Raw genomic sequence first — 21,734 nt, 5'->3', positions numbered from 1 at the left:
AGTTTGGAGGAAGAGAAGGAGAGTGGGGAAGGACACTTGAGCTGGGTATTGGAAAATAAGTAAGAGTGGGAGACTAAAGAAATGGTTACATAATTTTCTGGGAAAAAAGGAACAGAATGAGTAAAGTGTGGATAAAAGAAAGAACTATTTCCCAGGAATGGCAAACATCTCAATTTGCCTGGGACATAACTGAGGGGCAAAGATAGGAAATAAGATTGTGAATTTAGGTTGTGGGGAGATAACAAAAGATTCCTAATACCACAGTAAGGACTTGGGCTTTTTTCAATAAAAAATTAGGGAGTAGTAGCAACAGACATTTCAACTATGAGACAGATTCCAGAGATACTAGAGAGGTAGAATAGATAGAATTAGGCGACAAATTGGAAGCTAAGTAGATGAAAGAAAAAGAAATCAAATATGATGTTAAAGTGCAGTTTGGCTAACAACTGTAAGAACTTAAAAGCTTTAAGCTGAAGAACTTTTAATATTTACACTGATTTGTTTATGTCAAGAGAATTTCAAAAGCATAACCAAGACACTTGACTGATACAAATTTTATTTTTCATGCTAGAAGTTTTACAAATTTGATTCTGTCATACACAATTATAAGAGGAACAGTTACAAGTGAATTAAAAAAATAGTATTTGGGGGCACTTCTATTCATTTTACTATCATAAGCATGTTTTGTTACAGGTACAGCAACAATAGTTATAATTACAGAACTGCCCAACTTGGAAATATAATAAGTATGTTATGATGGAGGGTAATACCTAACATAAACAAAGAGTAAGTGCCCAAACATAGTCTCACGCTCTACGTTATTCTTTATTCCACAACTAGAATCATGGGTTAGAGTCTACTCAGCAATGCCATCACTCAAATATCTGACCAAGCACGTCAACTCGGAAAGCATTTAAAATCATTTCCCAAAATCTTACTTAATTTAGTTCTATGAGGAAATATAAGACAAAACACACAAGACAAGACTTGCTGATATTTTATGCCTAAAACAAACCATTATACAATGAAATTATGCATCTTTTGCAATCTGGCATTTTTTCCCATCTCACACAATAACAGAAGATGAACAGTACTTACAGCATTTAGAATCACCAGAGTACAGCTGATACAGCATCTCCCAGACTTCTAGTTTCTAAAATTCTGGGGGAAGTGGGACAATTTGAACTGTAACAGTCTACAAGGTAGTAACGTTACCTCTTGGCCATTGGCCCAATACTAACCCTATTTTTTTTTTTCAGTATACAAAATATGCTGAAAACATTTCTCTTAAACACATTTCAATTAATGTAATTAAACAGAAGGCAACAACTTCCTTCTAGAAGAATTAGCTATAGCTATGAAAAACTTGCCATATATTTGTTAAATTAATTTATGGAATACTTTTTGGGTCAATACAGCCTATAGTGTATTTTTTAATTTAAAGCCTGTGCTAAACATGAGTAAAAAGAACTAAAAATATAATCACATTGGTAGTTTTTTAAAAAATGAAAATTACCATTTTTATCCCTGTAGTATATAAATATATCACTTGCTTTTATCCAAATTAAAGGTAAATTTAAAAAAAATCCACTGTGAAATTTACATTCTAAGCACAAAAATAAACAAATATTAGTTCTAATCAGGAATTTCAGCTGACAAGTGAACATTTTTACTTTGAAATATGTAGATCTGGGATACAGAAGTGAATATTTTGATTGAACACATTGCAAATATATCTTGTTTTCATGTAAAAATACATTTTTTAAAGAAATAATGTTTCAGTCTTTTTATCCCATCCTCTCAAACATTTTTTCCTTAAAATATTTTAACATCTCATTTAAAATCTGATATTACAAAAAAGAGAGAGAAATAAAATTAATTCTTCTTAGATGTATTTGAGCCAAGTAGTTACTGTTTCCAGATGTTATGAGCTAAAAATCATGACATTCTGGTGAGTAACCTTTGGCTTACAACCTAATAACTTGAAATTCAATTCATACTGCTATCGAGGAAGCCTGATATATATTTGTAAATTTAAATTTTTATATCTTTTATAAAGAAAAAATCCATCTAACAGATAAGTATTAATAGCTAAAAAAAATGATAAACATTTTTATATTAAGGATCTACAAAATAATAAAGCATCTTAATAGTATTCTTCAAAATACTATCAAAAACCTCAGTCTTCTATATTAAGTGCAATATCCAATACATTTTTATGACTAAAACATTTTCAAAGGCTAGAAAGAAAATATGCTTATTTTAAGAACAATGATGCTTGAGTCAAACAGACCTGTTTTGAATCTCTAATCTGCCACTTTCCAACTTATACATACTTCTTAACTTCTCTAAAACTCAATTTCCTCAGAGATAAAATGGGGGGCCAATGACAGTAACTACCTTAAAGAACTCTTCTGAGGGATAATAAGATAATGCACATGAAAGGTTAGTACAGTACAGTATGTGACACAGTAAGTAACCAATAAATATTAGCTATACTGAGCAGTGACTTTGGGGTCAAGTACCTAACAAACCATTTTCTTAAATAAGATATAGTCATTATACAAAGAATTGTTTATTTTAAAACTTTTAAAAAACAAACAAAATGGCATGAGAGAAAGTTGGGGACGTGTCCTCCAATTAAACATCCAGAATTATACTGCAATAATGATAAGGCTAAGAACCACAAATGATTCATTAGGCTGACACTTGAAGTCTCCTAAGTTACTTTTATCGTGTTTTGGCAGTCACTTCCTATCTATTTGAACACCACACTGTGTTATTCCCAGACTACAATTCAGAAGATCTGAAGTGAATTTTATTTTCTTGTCATGAATTCTTAGAGAAAATAATTACCTCATTGGCTTAAACAAACAAAAAAAGCATGGAAAAAATGAACACAAATAAAACCACAGCCATTTACATGTTATGTAGTACAGTAAAGATGGTTATTTAGAAATTTCAAGCAGTTTATCTGTTATCTCTTATTTTCAAACTGTTAACTGTTTCAAATCTCAATCCACTAATCTCTATTATTTATAATTAGTCTACTCTGAAACATATCTATTATCTTAATTGGAATGATCACAGAGTACTAAATTTTAACAGAAAATTAATCTACAGATCATGCTCCAAAATATTTTACATTTCCCATTTAAAACATTTAAGGTACCAGTTTCAAGATACCCAAAATCTTAGTCCATCAGTATTATTCTGATTGTCACCATTACCTACGTGAACGTTTTCTCTAATTTTTATTTATACTAACCTGAGTCAACAGGGCTTTCCAATGGGCATTTTAAGTGACAGAGCACAGATATGGGTGACAGGAAAACTAGGTCTGGCCTCAGTTAAACTATTTACTAAATATGAGATCTTCAGCAAGTCCCTCAACTTCTCCATGCCTCTTTTTCCTTTTCTAAAAGAGGAGGATCCTACTACCCTCCTTTTCTGACTCACAGGACTATGGCAAATGATATGAGAAACACATATGAAAGAATTCTGAAAGGGCACGGTGCTATATAAATGTAATATGAAAACATGTAGGCTGGTTACGTATTAGATTTGGTTAGAATGACCAGTCTATTTAAGGTGCAATTTACGAGAAATTTATTCTTGGAATTATCAGAAAAAAAAAATTGTAACATCTTTACCACATCTTCTGAATAAGGTGTGAGAGCCGTTTTTAAAAAATCCTATTACCACATAAGAAACTGCACTGGACAATGACCTAAGAAAAGTTAAAGCCTCATCCATCCTTTCCAGATTTTTTTTTTAATGGCTATAAGTCTGCTTCACCTTAATGTGCTTTTGTAGTTTTGTTAATTTACAGCCTGCTTTGCTCTAGGGTTCTTCTGGCAGTTACTTAACCCTCTTTGAAAGTAGTCACAGGTGATCTTTATTTTTCTACTACTGGTTTTTTTTTAACTTATTTTAAATTCCAGTTTTTTTCTCACTTGAACTCCACAGAAAGTGGGTGTAATAAAGAGTTTTTAATTTAAAGAATGAATAAAAAAATTCAAAACTAAGTCAGTAAAAGCAAATGTTCTCTCACTTTTCTGACTCTTCAGCAGATACTCTGCATGCACTCTAAAAGGATATTAAAGCTACACATCAACAGAAAAGTCCATTTAATTTACACTATATAGTTTTCCGAGGTTAAAAGATACAAAGCAGGAAAATAAATCAGGATTGATTTTTGAAGGAGGCATATCTGAAGGATGATTTTGAAGAAATGGGACATAAGGGCAGGTGAGAACAAAACACGATAAAAAATTTTTTAACATTGTTTGATTTTTACACAGTCACTGAAATACTGTTATCTCTAAGTCATTAGCTAAATGAGAAACTAGATAGGTTACTGGTCAGGTATGTAGAAACAGAGCTGGAAGCCCTAATATAGGTGATTGTTGAAGATACAGGAGTAGAAATTTTGAGGCAGAAGAGGGTCTGGATACTACTCATTAAAAGATATCAAAAGATAGGAGAATGAGAAAAAATGAAATGAGAATGATATGAAAAATACAAATAGAACACACACATTAGAAAAGTGCAATTTCAAGGAGAAGGGGAGTAGTCAAAAAACATAGAAAAAATATTAAAGATTGGGTTGGACTACAAAATCCATAACAAATTTAAAGGGGTGATTTTAGTTTAATAGTAAGGATGGATGAGTTAGCAATGGATTAAGGGAAGACTAAGTAGTTTAAAAAAAAAAAAAGAAGTTAGTGCATTTCACCCATTTAAATGTTCACTGAGGAAAACTTAGAGAAAGTAATATGAAAGCTAAGTAAGGGGAAACCTGAGTAGGTTTAAAGGCAGAAAGGAGGGCTTCATTAGCTCTAACTAATTAAATAAAGCTCATGTTCTACAGTTGAGAGAGTCAGACTTATAAATAAGAATGTTTCAGACCCATGTTAGGCACTTTGGGAGTAGGGAGAGGGGTAACCTGATCTCTGTCACTAAGGAACATAGGAAACTACTCTCAAGCCACTTACTGTTTTTGGTATCATAGTCAGCCCCTATGCTCAGTGGTAGGTATTTAAAAGGTACTCAGAACGTGGTAAGCAAAAAGGCAAAAAGCCCAAATGCAAAATGGTATTAAAAATATAAAATAGCAAAATGAATAAGTCAATAATTTACACTTGAAAACAATTTTAAATAAAATCCAAACTAAAAGTAGAAACCTTTAAAAATGTAACTGCTAGGGGCATGATATCCATGATGTGCAAAGTAATTAAATTTTTAAAAGCATAATATAGGTTTTATTTTGCTATAGCCACTGTAATTTAATAACAGGATTTCTTGGATAATTTTACCAAAGAAATAACTTCCTCCTCTGAAACATTCATAAAATTGATGATTTGGGTACCTAACAGTTGTGAAAAGTAAGTGTATTCATAATTCTTTAGTATGAAAAGCAACATTAAAAAAAGTGGAGCATCAAAATATTTTATTTCAAATCTATGTTATGCCTGATCTAATATGTAATTGGAAACATACATTCTAGAGGTTTCTGAATATCATTTTCCTTTTTTTTAAAATTTTTATGAGCAACTTACTATATTTTAAATCTGTACCACTTTATTTGACGTTTGTTAAAGCTACATAAAAGCCATGCAGAATTTATTTACAATACTGTACATTAAATGATTATGTTTGAAGATTACATAAAAATTTCATACAACTATAACTAACATGGAAAGACATGTGAAACACATTATTTAGGGGTTTTTAAAAATTTTAGGTACAGAATTTTGCAAAGATTATTTTGGTTTATTAAGTGTTATGCAAGCAATAGCTTGAAGTAAGACTGACAAAAACATGCAAATGAGTAGGATTTCAAAATGAAAAAATAAAAACATTTAGCTAAAAGCTAAAATAGCATATAGCTGAAATACTACCAAGTAGCAATGGGAATTTATAAAACAGGAAAAAAAAAAGGTTACTCTTTAAATGTCTTCATGAATAGGCCCACAGTAATTTTCTATAAAGACATTCAGAAATAAAGTTTCTCAAATTATGTTCATCACATAATTATGTTCATCACAAATCATCAATTATGTTTTCAGTAGTGATTAGAGCGATGAATTTTAAATAATTATTTATTATCCTGTAGGAGAAGTTCTTAGTTTTCCCCTTTGGGGACCAGGAGCAAAGAAAACCAATCAGTAAATTTAGATTCAAGTAAAAGATCCTGGTACAAATACCATGAACACAGAGTAGAGAGTTGTAATAACCTACAAGTCCACATACTCTTAGCTCTACTTTTAAAACAGAAGTGTAAACTTTAGGTTGTTCAATTTAAGATCTCCTATCAGGAAGTAAGTACCTCATCCTTCAGAGTTTGGAAAATATCAATAGGTATTTCTTCTCCAGGTGCATCTCTCAGTTTTCACTGTTGTGGCTGAAGTACATTTAGATATTCAGACTGCCCCAACTGATAAGTTGTGTTCCTTCCACAATCAACGTACTGGTACCTCTCCTGGGATATCTGTTCTGAGTGTCCAAAGTAAGTTGTTGTTACAGTAACTCTAAAAATAAAATAAATGGGGAGAAACACTGAATAGTTATATATAAAAAAGCTTTCTAAAGTGAGAACACTTTATATATCAAAATTCTCTCCAGGGAGTAATTATTTGATTAATGATAACTTAATATTGTGGACATGGGCCTCTTAGGGAATATTTCCCCAACAGACAACAGGAATGCTGGCTGAGAAAGCCCTATCCAAAAATAATTATATACAAAAATGTATTTTTTCAAAACACCTATCTTTAATTTAAAATATATTTAGTTCACTGCACTCTTAAAAATAATCACACAGTTCTCTCATCAGAGGAAAAGGTTAATCAAATGTTAGCTAATGGCCCAAATACCCAACCTATAACCTACAATGTTTTCATGGCTTAGGATAACACCCAATTTGCAAACCAGTAACATTACTGGTCTTCACTACTGTTACTGCCTTTACCACAGGCAGCAAGGAATTGGGTATTGAGCTCATCCTTCTATCCCAATTTCTACCATTTTCCCAAGTTCTTGCAAGGTCCAGATTCACTATTTAGCAGCTGTGTGATCCCTCACTACTTCTCTGAGCTCCCATTTCCTCATGTGTAAAGTGGGATACTATTTACTTCACCTCATTGCACTATTTACGTCACCTCATTGCACTCCTGTAAGGCTTAAAACCCAAATGAGACAGCATTTATAAAGATGTGTATACTCTAAGCCAATGTTATACATCTGAAGTTTTTAAACAAAGAATCTTTCAAAAAAAAATCCGTACTTACTGCATCATGAGTACTATGTTATGCACTTTGATGGATATCAGTGTACAGAAATCACTGTTAAAGAAGAAACAATGTGAATAAATACAAACTATGACATTATAAATTTAAAATAGTTTAATTACAGTTCCTCTTCCTATGTTAAAGCTAATAGAAATACTATTAAGATATAATAAATAAGCATTTAATGGTTGAGCATTTTCTGTATCTCAAATGATGATTAATATTTTCATGGCTTCTTATTCTATGCCTTCATACTACAGCAGTTACAGAGTTGTCTACTTACTATTTCTTTTTGTTTACCTTTTGAAATTTTGGTAACCAGTTTACTAGTTACGCAGAATCAGGCTGATATGAAAAGATAAAAATTTATCACTATTTTTTACTTAACAAGAGCTAATAATCATTTAGACCTAATTTAAAACCTTTACAACTTGAAACCAGCAATAGAGTTCTAAACATCATTAGCAATTTTAGTCCTCCTATACTAAAACAGAAACAAATACTAGAATATGTGAGATTATGATTCTCATAACATAGTAAATAAAAAGTGCCATGGTGTATATGATCCTAATTCTGAAAAAAAAATTATGTGTATACGTATATATACATTAATGTTATACGTGTTGAAAAGGGAGAAGAGAAGAACAGAGATGATCAGAGGCTGGAAGGAATATTCCAAAATGTGGTCTTGTCACTTCTAAGATGATGGGAAATTAAACATATATATATATTCACACCTACACACACTTATTCTTTATAATTTAATGAGAGAAAATAATTAAAAATCAGAACTTACTACATATAACTCATTTCCTCTGCTATGATAGTAGGTACTGTATAATCAATCTGAAGGGCAAAAAATAAAAATAAATCAATAGAGAACAGGATCAAAACATCAAGTATTTCAGATACATTTTATAACTTCAAAGAGTTTGGAAATTTCTCCCTTTATGGGTTTGATTCTAGGACTTTCTCTTACACATGTATGGGATACTTTTCAAAGTCTAGGTCTTTAGGAAATCCCCCATCTCCCTCAAGTTAATATGATACACAAAGTTGAGACTCATTTAACTCCTCCAAAGTATTTCATGAATGAAGCTTACCTGTTTCATATCCAATGGACCAATATTGGTAATGTTGTTTAAGCGTGCCTTTCCAATAACTGTTTTTGAAAACTGAACTTGTGCAGTGATGTTTTCAACTTCAACAGAATAATAGTTATTGTTCGTTATATTTAGTGTGTTCTGAAAAAGAAAGGAGGCACAAAATGCACAAGTTATCTTAGAATAAGCATAACATGAATCAAAATTAATACAGAAGATGACTCTCCAGCTGTGGCTATGCTTAATTTATTAGGAGGAAGGAAAGTACCACCAAAAATGTCAAAGAACATTCAATGAACCAATTATTTGGTTTTATGCATGAGTACTATGTATATAAAAGGCCTACAATGAACATATACTTTTAAAAAGTAGGCCCAGAAAATGTATAGTACAAGAATACAGAAAAATGAATGTTAGAAAATGTATTTGTGGCCTTAGCAAAAATTCAATAAAAAACATTCTAAAATTTCATCTAAATTTTTCTAAATGTTAACACGTACATCTTCACAGACTAAGCTACTTCCGATTCTATTAAATACAAAAAGACAACCTTTTAAAATGTTAAACACAACTTTAAATAAACTTTCCATTTAAAAAAAATTGGTATTTTAACTTCATGAGTAGAGACTTCTAGCAGGTCACTTTTGAGAAAAAATGGGATCGATTGAAAACTGGTTGGAAAGAAATGCAGTTGTATCATTTCTATACTTAACTAACAGCTGGGGCCAACTTTTGCAATTCTAACTTAAAACAACTGTTTCAAATTACTTTAGAAAATAGTCAACAAAATAAAAGAGAAAAATGTTAAATCAAGTAATAACAGATAGGGCTTCCCTGGTGGCGCAGTGGTTAAGAATCCACCTGCCAAGGCAGAGGACATGGGTTCAATCCCTGGCCCGGGAAGATCCCACATGCCACGGAGCAACTAAGCCCATGCGCCACAACCACTGAGCCTGCGCTCTAGAACCCGCATGCCACAACTACTGAAGCCCGTGTGCCTAGAGTCCGTGCTCCGCAACAAGAGAAGCCAACACGATGAGAAGCCCATACACCGCAATGAAGAGTAGCCCTTGCTCGCCGCAACTAGAGAAAGCCTGTGCATAGCAATGAAGACCCAACAGAGCCAAAACAAAACAAAACAAAACAAAACCCACAAATAAATTTATAAAAAAAAATTTTTCTGAATTAAAAAAGAAAAATTTTCCATCAGGTTGATTGAATCCATGGATGCAGAACTGGTGGATATGGAGGGCAGACTACATGTTAATAGTCAGGCCTAGATAGAAGTAAAGATATACATTACGGTATTTTTCAAATGTCTTTTAATGATAATTAAACATATTCGTAAGTAGAAAGACAATAAATACTACTAAAAAAGAGTAAGAGTAGTAATATATATTACTCATTTTAAGAAACAAAAGTAATACTATATAATTACATTTTTCAAAATACTGATAGAAAACCTACAGAAATCTCAGCTTTTTATCTGTCATCCAGTTAAACCTAATGTTTATCTATATAATAAACCTATTTCCTATTTAATGTTCACACTTTCTCAATTTAGTCAAGTACTAGTACCCCAAAATGTGGGAATTCCTGAATAATTATTTAAAATAAAGTAAGATATTTACTTTCTGGTATCTAAAAGGGACCAGCACATGGATTTTATTATTTTTCATTATAAATTTACAGTTATCTGATACTAAAACAGGCTCCGGAGGTTGCCAAAAAATATCGGGCCATTGTTTTAAACACCACACAAAAAGGGAAAATTTGTTCCTTTTTCCAAATGGCTGTTAAAGTGGAAAAATACCCAACAATAATTCCCCAATGATAGGAAATGATTTACAATTAGTACTGTGTTATGTTTTATGCATATATATTTTTTCCATGTATATAGTTTTTTTTTTCAGCCATGCAGTGCAGCTTGTGGGATCTTTTTTTAAAAAATATTTATTTACTTAGGCTGCACCAGGTCTTCGTTGCGGCACGCGGGATCTTTAGTTGCGGCATGCAGGCTTCTTAGTGGCAGCATGTGGACTTCTTAGCTGTGGCATGCATGCGGGATCTAGTTCCCTGACCAGGGATCAAACCCGGGCCCCTTCTGCATTGGGAGCGCAGAGTCTTACCCACTGGACCACCAGGGAAGTCCCAGCTTGTGGGATCTCAGGGATCTTAGTTCCCCGACCAGGGATGGAACCTGGGCCCTCAGTAGTGAAAGTGCAGAGTCCTAACCACTGGACTGCCAGGGAATTCCCAGGGTTTTTAAAATTTTTGTGTGTGTTTTTTAAAGGTTGACAACGTTTGACAGTACGCCATGCGGATAAATGAATTCATGGGAGTTCTTTTTTTCCTATAATTAAGTAGTAATTCCACTTTAACACACATTCCCTTTCACTTCCTGTCCCTCTAAATCCCCCTCCTCCCAACCAGCACCACAGGCATCTCTACCTCAACCTCAAGCATACCAACCACCTCTTTGAGGAAAACCAACTGAAGTCCAATATCACTCTTCCAAACAAATCACTGCCACACAGATGTACCTTAAAGCCTGAAGCAATATATATATTCCTTTTTAATAATGCGGTGGTTTGCAAACCATGCTTTTTTCAAATAAATGTTAACATGTAAAACAGGTACAAGACCTTCTCTGAGGTGTTTGTTTGTTTGTTTTCAAGTGTGGGAAGGCTGTAGAGTCCTAAAAACCACTGTCCTGAAAAACACAAATTTTCACACATACTAATTTGCAAGAGAAATCAAACAGTCACTTGTTCTCTACCTTTTAAAACAAAGGAATGGTCTGTTAAAGATGGCAAAAATTGTGTTTCACAAAACACAAGGAAATGAAAATGTTACATGTATAACATCTATTGAACTAACTATGTTAATGTCTGGCTAGAAGCTATTCAGTCAAATGTTGAAAAGTAAATAGACTGTAATTACTTTTTTCCCAGTAATTAACTGTTTTGTTTATTTTACCCTCCCAAAGGCATCTTCAAATGCTAAATGATTCTGTATACACAGAATTTGCCATTTTCAGCACAATCAGAAATGACAGAAAAGGTCAATACAGCAGACATACAGAAAGAAAACTGAGTGTTACCTTTAATGTTCTCTCAATAAGGACAAAGGTGCTCCTTAACATGATAAAAGAATGAAGTCAAATGTTTTTAATATAAATATGTACTTACCGTGATATTTAAATATATTGTATGCTTTTGAACATCATAACTGACGTATGCCGATTTTACACCAATGTATTTCACGTCGATAGAGCGAGGGAAAAGGAAAAACACAGCCAGTCCAGAAAGAAGCAGACAGACAGACACAGAAGCCATCACATACAGTTTTCTGAAAAGGAAAATGGAATATTTAAATATACATGCATCAGAAATTACATAATGAAACATTTAGAGAAGACATTTTCATTTTGAATTTTTCCCCTTTTATACCAGCAGGAAAAGATGTATGATTTTATCAACTTTTTACATTATAAAAGTATTGAACAGGGTTAGTTATGAATATATTAAGTGTTAAAATGGTCTCCTTAAAAGACATATTTACTTTTTGGAGACTAGGATTTCAGGCTTATTATAGATAGAACATTTACTGTGGTGATTCCCAAACCAGGCTGCTCATTACAATCAAGCTGGGGAGCTTTATAAAAGTATAGATTTCAAGATTCCCTGATGAATTCACTGAAACAGAATTTTCACATTGAGTTTTACCATTGTATGATTCCCTAAGGTGACTGCTCGTCAGAACCACCTATGAAGCCCTTAAAAATGTAATGACATAACCATATGCTTCATCAGTCTCACTAAGTCCGTTTTGAGTCTCCTCATCTGAAAGTATTTATGTACTCCTTTTTATTTATTTTTTAATTTATTTATTTTAAAAATTTATTTATTTATTTATTTTTGGCTGCATTGGGTCTTCGTTGCTGCGCATGGGCTTTCTCTAGCTGCGGTGAGGGGGGGCTACTCTTCTTTGTGGTGCGCGGGCTTCTCATTGCAGTGGCTTCTCTTGTTGCGGAGCACGGGCTTTAGGCGCGCAGGCTTCAGTAGTTGCAGCATGCGTGCTCAGCAGTTGTGGCTCACGGGCTCTAGAACACAGGCTCAGTAGTTGTGGCGCACGGGCTTAGTTGCTCCGCGGCATGTGGGAGCTTCCCGGACCAGGGCTCGAACCCGTGTCTCCTGCATTGGCAGGAAGATTCTTAACCACTGCGCCACCAGGGAAGTCCCTGTACTCCTTTTTAAAAATATTGTTTACATTAATCATGTCTGCTTTGAAGCTGCTGTTAAACTGTTTCTTTAAAATCAAGAAAGGGGATATTATTATGCAGAGATAAGACAAGGAAAAAAAAAAAAAACTCCCGTGACTTTGCTATTCATCTGCCTCCCAGATGGAAGTGTTTCTCTTCCATCTCTCACTCTTTATTTCCATAGATGAAAACTGCCTCTTATCTTTAAGTTTACCGTCAAAACTAGAGTTTCAAGACACTGCAGTCGGCCCTCCAGTATTTGTGAGTTTCGAATCCCTGAATTCAACCAACCATGGATCAAAATTTCCCTCTATGGTTGGTTGAATCCACAGATTTGAAACCTCAGATGTGGAGGGTCGACTGTACTATGCCATTTTATATGAGGGACTTGAGCATCAGCAGATTTTGGTATATGCGAGGGCTCCTGGAAGCAATCTCCCCATGGACACTCAGGGACAAAAGAATTTCCCTGGTTTCTCCAATAAACAGCACTCTTTCAAAGCCCATAGCACCCTTCTTTTGGTTTCTTTTTCTGTCTTGCATGTCACTTACTTTATCTTTTCCTTATATTCTAGCCATCCAAAAAATTCTTGCTTTATCCTTTCCTCCATCCTCTCTTCCCTAAAGAGAGATTTGTACCTAAACACCCTGATGGATCTCATCTTATCCCTCACAACAGTTATTTCAAGTACCTCTTGCAGATGTTTTATAAATGTTTCTGAGTATTTTAAGTTGCTGAAGTTAAGAAAAGAGAGCAAAATGGTTATCAAAAAACAAAATAAAGGGCTTCCCTGGTGGCACAGTGGTTGAGAATCTGCCTGCCAATGCAGGGGACACGGGTTCAAGCCCTGGTCTCGGAAGATTCCACATGTCGCGGAGCAACTGGGCCCGTGAGCCACAACTACTGAGCCTGCGCGTCTGGAGCCTGTGCTCCGCAACAAGAGAGGCCACGATAGTGAGAGGCCCGCGCACCGTGATGAAGAGTGGCCCCCACTTGCCACAACTAGAGAAAGCCCTCGCACAGAAATGAAGACCCAACACAGCCAAAAAGATTAATTAAAAAAAAAACAAAAAACAAAAAACAAACCAAAATAAAACAAACAAGAATTCACTAAATCACTACTACTTGACCTATACTGCTGTCTGGAGCAAAGGGAGAAGTTCCCACTCACTCACTCTGGACTTCCAACCTGAGTAGGGTGGTGATCACTACTGGATTACCTAATAGGTAGTTTAAACACACACTTATAGTACCCATTATACACCAAAACACCTTAAAAAGGTATAAAAAGAGTTTAAAAATCATGATAAAAATGTGAACTTTGTTGGATTTTTTTACACTTTAGTGTTTTTATTTCTCACGGGCAGGTGAGCCCACCACGCTCTGGTACCTAGGGCCTGTAAGTCAGCTCTAGGTGTGAATATATGAATCAGTATTCTAAATTACTTTGTACCCAAAGCTTATAGCCATAACAAATATTACTGAACCTGGTGGGACAATAAAATAACATTCCTCTTAGTATTTCATACCAAATTGAAAAATTGGCTAGTTCACTGATGAAGTACATAGATCTCCATTACAAAACTCATCAGTAATAATTTTTCTTATGGCTCTAGGGACAGTAACAGAATCCTGCAAAGTATACAGTACTGATGAAGTTATGAAGGTTGTGTGGTTTATTTGGACTCAAGTTACAATTCTATATCTGCCATTTCATATTTGCAGTATTTTAGGTAATTTACTCTTTTCCTCCATTTTAAAACCTGTAGGTTTGTTTCGAGGATTAAATGACATAGCTAAAGTATGGAGACAAAAGCAATTAACAATTTCTTGACTACCTCATCACAACTCCAACTTACAAAGAACCACAGTTTTCCTAAAATATTATAATTTTACTACATATTGAGAGTTACTGTTTTTTATTAAAAATCTGAAACTCCTAAAAATTCTTGAGGAGCTTCCTATAAGTTCTCAGATTTCTTAGCTTACTACAGGTGCCAGGATCTGGTCCTTGTTATTTTCTCTAGCCTCATCTCTACCACTTTCCCACAGCACTGTTTACTTTAGCCATACATCTGAAGGCTGGACCACTCCTCTGGCCCTTTCAGGTGCTATTCCCTCTGCTTGTTAAGGTTAGGAAATTAACCCTAATTTCTTGCACATTTGTAACTGTCTATATATTACATAATAAAGGGTCAGACTGACTGTTTATAAACTCCTGGGTTCATTTTCTTTCCATGAAGACTTAGACATGCTGTTCTACTGCTTATGTGTTTAAAGCATTGTGGTCAAGAAGTAACATGCCAATCTGATTTTCTATCCCTTATAAATTAATTGATCCTTTGCTTGGATGCTCAAAGGGGCTTTTCAGTCTTTTGTTCTTACCTTTGAAGTCCAGTAGTTTCACTAAGAAGGGTTGATTATTTCCAAAATTATGGTCTGTCTTTTCTTTTTTTAAATTTTTTTAAAAAATATTTACTCATTTATTTGGCTGTGCTGGGTCTTAGTTGTGGCATGCAGGATCTTCTTGCCTCATGCAGGATCTAGCTCCCTGACCGGGGATCAAACCCGGGCCCCCTGCATGGGGGGCACGGAGACTTAGCCACTGGGCCACCAGGGAAGTCCTTGTCTTTTCAATATGTAGATTCACGTATTGCTTTACTTCAGGGAAGTGATCTTGAATTAAATGTTTGCTATTTGTTCAGTTTGCCTCCTTTGATTTTCTTCAGGGACTCCAATTACATTTATGTTCAATTTCCTTGGCTTGTGTTCTACACCATTTCTCTCAAGTACTTTTCAAGAACTTACCACAATCAGGAATCCTATTTTTATTTAATGACATAAAGTATATGATGGTATAACTTAAGAACCTGATAGCATTTTTCCTTTGAATAGTTTTAATTAAAATATTTACTTATACATAATGTAAAAAGCAAAAAATACAAAAAAAAAAAAAAAAAAAACCTGCCATTTTCTTATAATCACTTACGTTCTTCTTGGCCTTAATCTCTGATCACTGTATGGAATTAATGCCACCAGTTGGTTTTCTTGTCCTGAAAGTAAAAGAATTAGATTTAGAAATTTATTAACATGATTAATTAAAAATATAGTGGTTCCTCATCAAAGTCTGGTTTGGAAGGACCAGAATACTATCTGGTTCTCATCTCATTCCTTTAGTAAACTGCTCTCAACATCTTCAAAAATTATCCAGTAGCAGCTGAGTTCCAAAGCAGATATTGTGTTTTTTCATACCTAGATTTCTAGCTAATAAAAATATTATAAAGAATGAGAAAGAGTAACTCTTTCTTCCAGAGAAAAAAAATCTAAAAAGTCCCAGCTTTCAGAAGATCTGAATTTACCAGGCCTTCCTTCACCCAATCAGTTTTCTATTCCCCACAGTTTTCCATTAAGACTTCAATTTGATTATCTGAATGAGAGCAGAAGAAACATATTGTTACCGCTGTCCTGAAACCCCTATAACTGCAGAGGTTCCTACACTATCTCCCCTGAAAACCAAAACTGACACATATTAAGTCTCATGCTCCAAGAACGCCTATTTATACACAGTCTTCCAGGACTCTTTCAGGTCACACCCCTCTCCACATTAAGTCACTTCAAAATTCAGCATTTCTTTCTTGGGTTGAGCATTATCCATATGCTTTAATGGATAAATGGACTTTTAAATGCCAATTTTCCAATCTTATCACAACTTGGCTCTTTGTATTAACTATCAAAGCACCGCAGTCAAGTTCTCTTTTAAAGCTTTCCATAATACTTTCATTATTCCTCCCTGCTCCCTCCACAAGTCTCCCCTCATCTACACTCCCCCTACCATACCCACATATAAATAATATATACAATATGTATCTGTGTGTGTGTGTGTGTGTACATATCCTATCTTGTTTCGTGGTATTCATCTGTCTAAACTGCAACTGGTTAAAACCAACGCTTTGGCTACTATGCCTATATCCACACAGCTAAAAGTAGATAAAGAAAAACAAACAACTATGCTCACTAGTCTCATTTAGATTACTATCTCAAGTGGCCCTTAATAATGCCACCTATATTTCTCTAGTTCATACTCTCAATCTGGGGAATTTCCTAGTATTCCAGTGGTTAGGACTCTGTACTTTCACTGCCGTAGGGCTGGATGCGATCCCTGGTCAGGGATCCCGCAAGCCGTGTGGCATGGCCCAAAAAAAAGTGCATACTCTTAATCTGACTCTCCCAAACTACAATTTCATAACTTCCGCTTTCTCTTCAAACCTCCAATATCTTCTCCCCTATCCTTACTCTCAGCTCATGATGTGGCAAAGAGAACTTCCACAAACTACCACCACATCTACCCACCCACCCACCTGCCTCTGCGTCCATATACTCTACCTTCCCTTCTACAGCTAGGAGCAAATTGCCCATGCTCCTCTGGAGGAGCAGCCCTCTGCACTTGTGCACCAGATCTAATAATTGTCCTCTGTTGCCTGCATTATCAGTGTTTTCTCTATGGAAAAATCTCATCAGCATACAAACATATTATTCATTCCATCTTTAAAAAATTCTTCTCCTGATGTATAGCCCCCTCTAGCTACCACCTCTTCTCTCCTTTTCCTCTAAAACAGCAAAACTCCTCAAAAAAGCTGTTTTCTGACTATAATTTTGCTCCTTCTATGCACTCTTGATCCTACTCTACACATGCTATACATTCTTTTGCAGGCTACCAAAACTGCTCTTTTAAAGGTAGCCTCTAAATCACCAAATCCCATGGCCAGTTCTCAGTCCTCACATTACTTGATCAGGTCTAACATAGTTGATCAATCTCTCCTCTACCAAGGAGTACATCTTCTTCATTTATCTTCTAGGACACCACAGACAAAGGGATTTCCTACTTCTACTCTAGCTGCTCTTTTTAGTGTCCTTTGCTAATTCTTTCTCATGTCACTGACCCAAAATGTTGCAGTGTCCCAAGGTTCAGTGCTAAAGTCTCTTCCGTTTTCTATTCACACTGACAACCTTGGTGCTCTCATCCAACTCACCTAAAGTATCATCTATACACTGATGACTCCAGCCTAGGCCTTGCATCTGAATTCCAGGCCCTTATTATAACTAACTTCCTATTGAACGTATCCACTTAGGTGTCAAATATGCATCTCCCAACATACATATCTAAAACTGAGCTCCTGATCTCTCACCTGACACATACACTCAAACCTTCTTTTCTCCATTTTAATAAATGGCTACTCCGTTCTTCCAGTTGCTCAGACAAAAAATACCTCTGAATTCCTCCTCAGTCTTACTATCCACAATGCACATCCAGGCTGCTAAAAATCCCTACTAGCTATACCTCAAAGATATAGTATCCAGATTGCAAAAATGAGACTCCAGCCCTCCCCCTGCCCCCAGCCTGGTGCATTAATACCTTTAACTACAATAATCCTTTTATTCTCAAACACCTACTACCTCTGCAAAGATAAAGCCTTATATTGTCATTTTGTCCTCCCCTCGGGGTCCCTCCAGGGTCAAATAACAACTGCAACCAAGCAGAAAATGAGAATAGTACAAGGTACTTCTACTATTGCTACTTATTGCCATTGCTACTAAAGTAGCCTACAAACAGCAGGTGGAGATCACTCCCTACTGACTTCCCCTATGACATGCCACAAACTGATTTTTTTTCCCTATATGGCTCATCTTCATATACCATCCCTCTTCATGTAGATCCTTTAAAAAATAACTAATTAGTGCATGACCATCTTATTATTATTCTTTAAATAACAAATCAAAAATATTAGGTCACCACATTACTTAAATTGCTCCTAACACTCAATATGGCAAGGTGACTGTGATATGACTTCTACTGATGCCAAAGAGGACTAAAAGTTTACAGTCAAGAGATGGTGCATATCTGCTATAATTGCAGGTGGGAAAGAAAAGCTAGTGGAGGTAGAAGAGTGGTTTTCATTATTGCTTTAGGACCCTAATTAAAATCTTTGTTTCTTCGTGTCCTTTTGACTGAAGATAACTGACATGAAGGTTTAACTCTAATTCTAAGTCTTTAAAACATAAAGGGTTGTGCTCGGACCCACGGATCTTATAGTATTTGTGCAAACACCTGGAATCATTCTTTAAAGAAAAAACAGTGCAATAACACATACCCCTAGGAATTCTTCCTGTTCCTTGACAAGTGGGGCAAGTGACACTATCTCTTCCTGTAAATTCCACATATGGAAACTGAGAGACGTCTCCACTTCTTCCATCTTCATTATGGACTTCACTATTAACCAATCCATTCCTCATATTTTCAGTTGATGTGACGCCATCAAAAGCATCTTCTTTATTTGAATGTAAGGGCAAATGAGAAAAAGACTTTCCCATGTCTGAGAAAAAAAAAAATCTTACAGTAAACAAGAACATTATAGGATATTTATACTGATCAAATTAATTTAGAACAACCTTCAAGGGAGCGTTCAAATCACTATCTGGATTAGAATTATACTCAATCAAAATAATGTCTGAAACAAGGGAGCCATTTACTAGAGTCCAAAAGTGTTTTTCTAACAAAATATTATGAAATGATATCATATCAGAGTTACGATAAGAATGGGCTTTCAAACAACATTAAAATTTGACAAAAGTCTCCACTTTCTCAGAGTTCTCTGAAAAGAAACACGTGGACTTCACTCTTCTTAGAGTAAAACAAAAACACATTCTACCTTTAAATCAATTAGCACTGAAGGCAAAAGTTGCTTTGGGCAGATTACAACTAGGTATCACCAGGAAATATCAAAGTAGTATTTTTCAGCCTTTTAAAATTCATGCCCGTATGTGATAAATAAAATCCCCAATCTTTCTCATCCTCACATTTCTTGCTTTAAACATTTAAATATTTGCAACAAAAAACAGCTCAAAAAACAAACCTCCAGATTTTTCTTTCATTCAACAGTTGGTGGAGTTAAAATTATGAAATTAATATTCTAAAATATTGACTATAATTCACCAATACAAAGCAGCAAAATTTAGAACATTAATTTCAAAATTTTAGGATGACAGTATCAAAAATACAGGAGGGAAATTAAATATAAATTTAAAGACAAATAAAAATAATTAGTGCTAGTACCTATATCAAAATAACCTCCGTAGGTAGGTAATGCAGTAACAGTGCAGTTAAAGTCACAATTTTAAGGATTAAAAAAACTTAAAAAGTCATATATTCTAATCGGTTGATATTCTGAGGACAAATTAACAAAGGGGGAAAGCTTTTTTATTTTTTAAAAATAATACATTCCTTCTCTTTCTAAATTTGACCATATATTTTTTATCAGTTCCTAAAAATAGGTTATTAAAGACATTCATATAAAGAGACATATTTCTTTAAAAAATTCTAACTGATGTGAATGAGGAAAACTAACACTCAAAATAATTCAATTTATCTTATGCTATGAAGAAAAGTTTGCTTTTTAAAACTGGCATGCCATCCATGTGTTAGGGTCACCCAAACACACTTTAAACAGCAGGATAAAAAATTATACGACTAGTAGACAAACTGAAAACTTCAGGATGAATAAAGATGCTGATTTTTACTATTTTGAAAAAATTTATATACACATTGCCCATTAAGTTCAAAAACGTAAATGATTTATGACTCCTAAAAATGCATTATTTTCTCTTGATTTTGCTCGAAGACATTACATGCAAGCCAAACCAATACCTGCCAGTCACAGGTGGTTCAGGGGTGAATTAACGTCACTGTCCCCACACACTTTGACCTTGGGGCCTATGTGGAATATTAGATAAGCTGGGATCAATGGGCCTCAGCGGCACCCTTTTACGATCTCAGTTAGAGGTATAGGGTGCCTCCCACTGGAATGTCTTAAGAAGGGAAAAGACACAAAAGGCAAAAACAGGTGGCTCTCAGTCTGGGCCTGCTTTCTATACTTACGTAACAGTTGCCTTGATACTTTCGACCTTGGACTGGTGTTTGTTTCATCAAGGCTAATGGACAAGTGCCAGACTTCGTCAGGTACTGGGCATCCCTGCCCTCCCTACTGGATTTTCCCCAGAGCACTGTTAAGTTTAACAACTTTTATTCCTGGAGACTCCTTAGTTTATTATAAAAAGGTGCTAGACCGCTGTGCTCAATATTTTTATCAAATTCCCTTAATTTACTGAAAACCAACCCGAACTTTAGACTCCTTACGGAAAAAGAGAAAAAAAGTACATGACTCCATCCAATTTAAATGGGTCGTGATCTTCTGAACGAAGGAAGTCGGCGCCTTTCATAAGCTACATCAACAAAACCCAGAATACAGCCTGCCTACTTTGGAAAGGTTAAAGATAAAATACAGGCAGTCGGGCAAGAAAACTCAAAACGAGGAAAACCAGGGGCCACCTGGCCACTCAAGGTGTGGGGACCTGGAATCTCTCCCGTGCGCCCGGCTAGGGCCGAAGCCCGGAGCCCCTAGGCCGGAAGCTGGGCCCGGATAAGAGGTGATGACACACCTCCATAACCCAGCTCAGAGCGCCTCCCCGGTCTCCGCGCGTGCCCAGCGGCCCCGTAGCCTCCCCTCCTCCACCTCCTCATCCGGCTCGGCTCTTCCCAGAGCGCCCGCTCGGCCCCGCTCCATAAGGGGACCTGGAGGCTGCGCGTCCCGGGTCGCTCACCGGCATGCGGGGTGCTACGCAGTCCCGAGTTGCTCCGGCGCGGACAGGCCCGAAGACAGGGTCACGCAGTCCGCAGTCCCGGGTGCTGGGGCTAGAGCAACGGGCCTGCAGCGCTGGGTCGCCGCGGGGCACGGGTGGGGGAGGGGCAGCACAATAACCTCAACAGCTGAGGCCCCTCGCTGCTGCAACCTGCGCCCAAGCCTGCGCAGAGCGCTCCCGGAGAGGAGGAGGTGTGGCCCGGAAGCGTGCACCACGCATGCGTTCTTCCTCCGTCTTCCTAAAGCTCTGAAGGGAGCTTCCTAAACCGGAACTGTGTTTGTGCGCTCTGTTTCGTTACCTTGGTCTCCCAAGACTTAGAGGTAAAATTTGGCTGCTCTATCACTGGAAGATTTGAAAATACTAGTCCCCCCTCCGTTTTT

The 21,734-nt window shown here is 35.9% G+C and overlaps 1 protein-coding gene across 2 annotated transcripts; it reads right to left on the bottom strand.

Moving 5' to 3' along the window:
• Positions 1-539: 539 nt before the first annotated feature.
• TMEM106B (transmembrane protein 106B) lies at positions 540-21,508 on the bottom strand. Of its 2 annotated transcripts, none has more exons than XM_007191751.3 (8): positions 21,316-21,508; positions 18,810-19,031; positions 15,650-15,713; positions 11,587-11,746; positions 8,396-8,536; positions 8,089-8,138; positions 7,293-7,346; positions 540-6,533 (listed from the first exon to the last, which is right to left on the bottom strand). In XM_007191751.3, the coding sequence occupies exons 2-8, from the start codon at positions 19,027-19,029 to the stop codon at positions 6,395-6,397; spliced, it is 828 nt and encodes a 275-aa protein (XP_007191813.1). In that variant the 5' UTR covers positions 19,030-19,031; positions 21,316-21,508; the 3' UTR covers positions 540-6,394. The 2 variants fall into 2 exon arrangements, with proteins under 2 accessions (XP_007191813.1, XP_007191814.1); XM_007191752.3 differs by lacking the exon at positions 21,316-21,508 and adding an exon at positions 20,594-21,137.
• Positions 21,509-21,734: the final 226 nt, after the last annotated feature.

This window comes from Balaenoptera acutorostrata, chromosome 7, assembly GCF_949987535.1.
Source record: "Balaenoptera acutorostrata chromosome 7, mBalAcu1.1, whole genome shotgun sequence".
In the NCBI taxonomy this organism is placed as follows: Eukaryota; Metazoa; Chordata; class Mammalia; order Artiodactyla; family Balaenopteridae; genus Balaenoptera; species Balaenoptera acutorostrata.
The sequence above is the reverse complement of the archived record's forward strand: the minus strand, read 5'-3'. Positions and strand labels throughout refer to the sequence as shown.

Coding starts and splice junctions, on each gene's coding strand:
- TMEM106B (XM_007191751.3), bottom strand. CDS start 19,029: ATGGGAAAGTCTTTTTCTCATTTGCCCTTACATTCAAATAAAGAAGAT. Junction 8,139..8,395: donor GTCCATTGGATATGAAACAG/GTAAGCTTCATT, acceptor TTTGCCCTTCAG/ATTGATTATACAGTACCTAC. Junction 7,347..8,088: donor GAGGAAATGAGTTATATGTA/GTAAGTTCTGAT, acceptor CTTCTTTAACAG/TGATTTCTGTACACTGATAT.